Raw genomic sequence first — 2,812 nt, forward strand, 5'->3', positions numbered from 1 at the left:
ATAGATAAAGCTTATAAAAAGCTGTATCCAAAATATGGAACAACGTATATAAAATACGATTCAAGCCATAATCGCAATAAATTTAGTGCCGTATACAGCGACGCCATAATGTCGCAGTTCCAAAGACCAGGTGAAGAGATATATAATATGGTTTGCCGAATTTCGCTATCGTTCGGGCGTGCGATCGGGAAGGTAATAGGCACCGAGACAGGTGAGGATTATGTCATATATTTAATCAGGGGTATAAAATATGAGACAGGCAAGGAAACTGATTTATGTGTCTACCCACCACAGCCGAGAGGAATGATGGATAATTTGTGTATTTATTGCGACAAAATTATGCCTACGAGTTATGGTGATCAGTTAGTCAATATACTGGACGTTGTCTCTCTAAATGGGAGTGACGGTGGTAATAAGAAGTTATATAAACCTCTGAACACTTCAATTGTCGACAGTGTGAGCATTACAATGACCGATCAAGAAGGCAATCCTGTTTATTTCGATGCGCGAGGCTGCACGATTGCAGTTTTGCATATAAGGCCGACTTTGGGGGTTATATAATTGAGCGTTGAAGCCTATAATCTTCATTACCTCGCATCTAGTTGCAAAATGCGCGTCGATTTTACCCCGCCGTCGGTGGAGGAGTTATTAATACTCCTAACGCCCCCCGTTTCCGGGAGAGGGGGCGGTTTAGGGGACGTCCGCATTTTTAACAGTACTAGGCGTCATGTGCGAGGGGGTGGGATTTTTAGTTTCATAACTGGACTGGCGAAGCGAGCGGCACCATTCTTGATGAGAACCTTGGCCCCTGCTGCATTGAGTATGGGCCAGGATGTCGTGCAAGACATAAACAGTGGCGAACGCACATTGAAACAGTCGCTCAAACACAGAGGCCTAGAAACATTAAAACATGTTGGGAAGCAAATTGCGGGTGGGCGGGTCGTTAAGAAAAAAAAAAAAAAAAGGAACAGAAGGATTAAGACAAAAAAAAACAAAAAACAAAGCAAAACAAGAAATTTGTTCAGGAAAATCGACGGAGGGAAATATAATGACGTGTTTGCTTAAAAATTGAATCACTCTCGAAACAACTATTGACAAGATAGCATGGCGGGGCTACAAGTACCACTGGGGAATTATGCCGCTGCGATAACTGACGCCTTTCCCAAGCCGTTCTCCGCTAGGATGGTAGAGGCCACTATAGCCTCGCGTCAAACTATTGATGTTTTGCCAGTAAATACTGGGGGCAATAAATTTAGAGATGCGTATCTTGAATTTAACATTAAAGGCGTGAATGGCCACTTTCTAGATATGTCGTCATTGGCTTTGGAACTATCGCTAGCAGTAACGGGCGAAGATGGAGCTAGTGCGATAGGGGATACAGAAAATGTAACAATTAGTAATGGTCTATCACAGACTTTATTCAAATCTATAGTAGTGTATTTCAATGAGACTGTGGTCGAAACTAACTCTCTATTCTCATACTGGAGTTATATAAAGCTGCTGACTACTATTTCGGGGTGCGAAGCTGAGAGATATCGGAAACTAGCGCATTTCTTTAAAGGTAATGACCCCAGCAGATTTTCCAACGACTATTTTGCTGCAATGACTGAGGAAAGGGAGCAGCAAATGACTGAGATGAAAACTATGGGTGTGCACACATGCTTTAAATTATTGGCGGATGTTACTACAATTAGCGAATACGTTCTGGATAATGTGGATGTGCGCATTCGCCTAGAACTAAACCCGGATAAATGGATTATTCATAGCGAAAGGGATAATGCAAACTTTAAATACCATATTAAGATGGCGAGGTTGTGGATAGATCGCATAATGCCATACCCGGCCGGCTTAACGGCCATTAATAAGGCATTGATACAAAATAACACCCCGATAACATATACGTTTAACAAAACCCTATTAAAGACTCATATACTGGGCACAGGACAGCGGACAATTACAATGGATCAGCCCTGGGGAACTGTAGTTCCTGAGCGTTTATACATGATTATCGTAGATATGGAGGCAATGTCAGGAGGCTATACCCAGAACCCATTATATTTTGAGAATTGTCAGCTCACGAGTGTATTTATAACTCTGAATAGCACTACTTTATTTAATATTGCTTGCGCTTTTCCACACAACTGCGCAAAATTATATTATACGACGCTACAAGCTTTAGGTTTCGATAATGCCCATACGCTATCCTATGATGCATTTGTTAACGGTGGCACTATACTGGCTTTCAATTTACAGCCCGAAACTATAAAGGACGCAATGCCCCTGGAAGTGTCTGGTAACCTGAGAATTAGTCTAGAATTTAAAATGCCTGTGGTGGGAAATAAAGTCATTTTGCTTTATGGCGGCACCACTGGCATCCTGAAAATTAATGCGGAACGTAGAATAGTTTGTGATACGAGAGCGTAAAAAGCTATGAATTGTCTTGAAATTAACGAAGCGCTGAATGGGGTGTTGGGTCGGGAGGTGCAATATCTGGGATGTTATCTCGCCAATGATGCAAGAAAAATTTTGAAAAAGATCTATAACCATCCTGTGGTATTTATAATTAATACACTAGATGCAGAATCTGCAGATACAATGGGTCATTGGGTTACATTTTGTATAGCCAAAGCAATGACTAAGACAGAAATTGTCATTCTTGATAGTTTTGGAAACCCGAGAATTGAAACGTATTCGAAATATTTTAAGGTTATATTGAATAGCTTTGAAAAATGTGATTTGCACATATTCAATGACAGAATACAGCAGTTGGAAACTTATTTCTGCGGGAACTATGCCTTATACTTCACCTACT

General features: G+C 41.0%; 1 protein-coding gene across 1 annotated transcript; it reads left to right on the top strand.

The window, feature by feature from the left end:
* Positions 1 to 1,182: 1,182 nt before the first annotated feature.
* Positions 1,183 to 2,424, top strand: LOC138368053 (uncharacterized). Its single transcript, XM_069330350.1, has one exon. It carries the CDS (start codon positions 1,183 to 1,185, stop codon positions 2,422 to 2,424), a length of 1,242 nt encoding a protein of 413 aa, XP_069186451.1.
* The last annotated feature ends 388 nt before the right edge of the window (positions 2,425 to 2,812 follow it).

This window comes from Procambarus clarkii, chromosome 24, assembly GCF_040958095.1.
Source record: "Procambarus clarkii isolate CNS0578487 chromosome 24, FALCON_Pclarkii_2.0, whole genome shotgun sequence".
In the NCBI taxonomy this organism is placed as follows: Eukaryota; Metazoa; Arthropoda; class Malacostraca; order Decapoda; family Cambaridae; genus Procambarus; species Procambarus clarkii.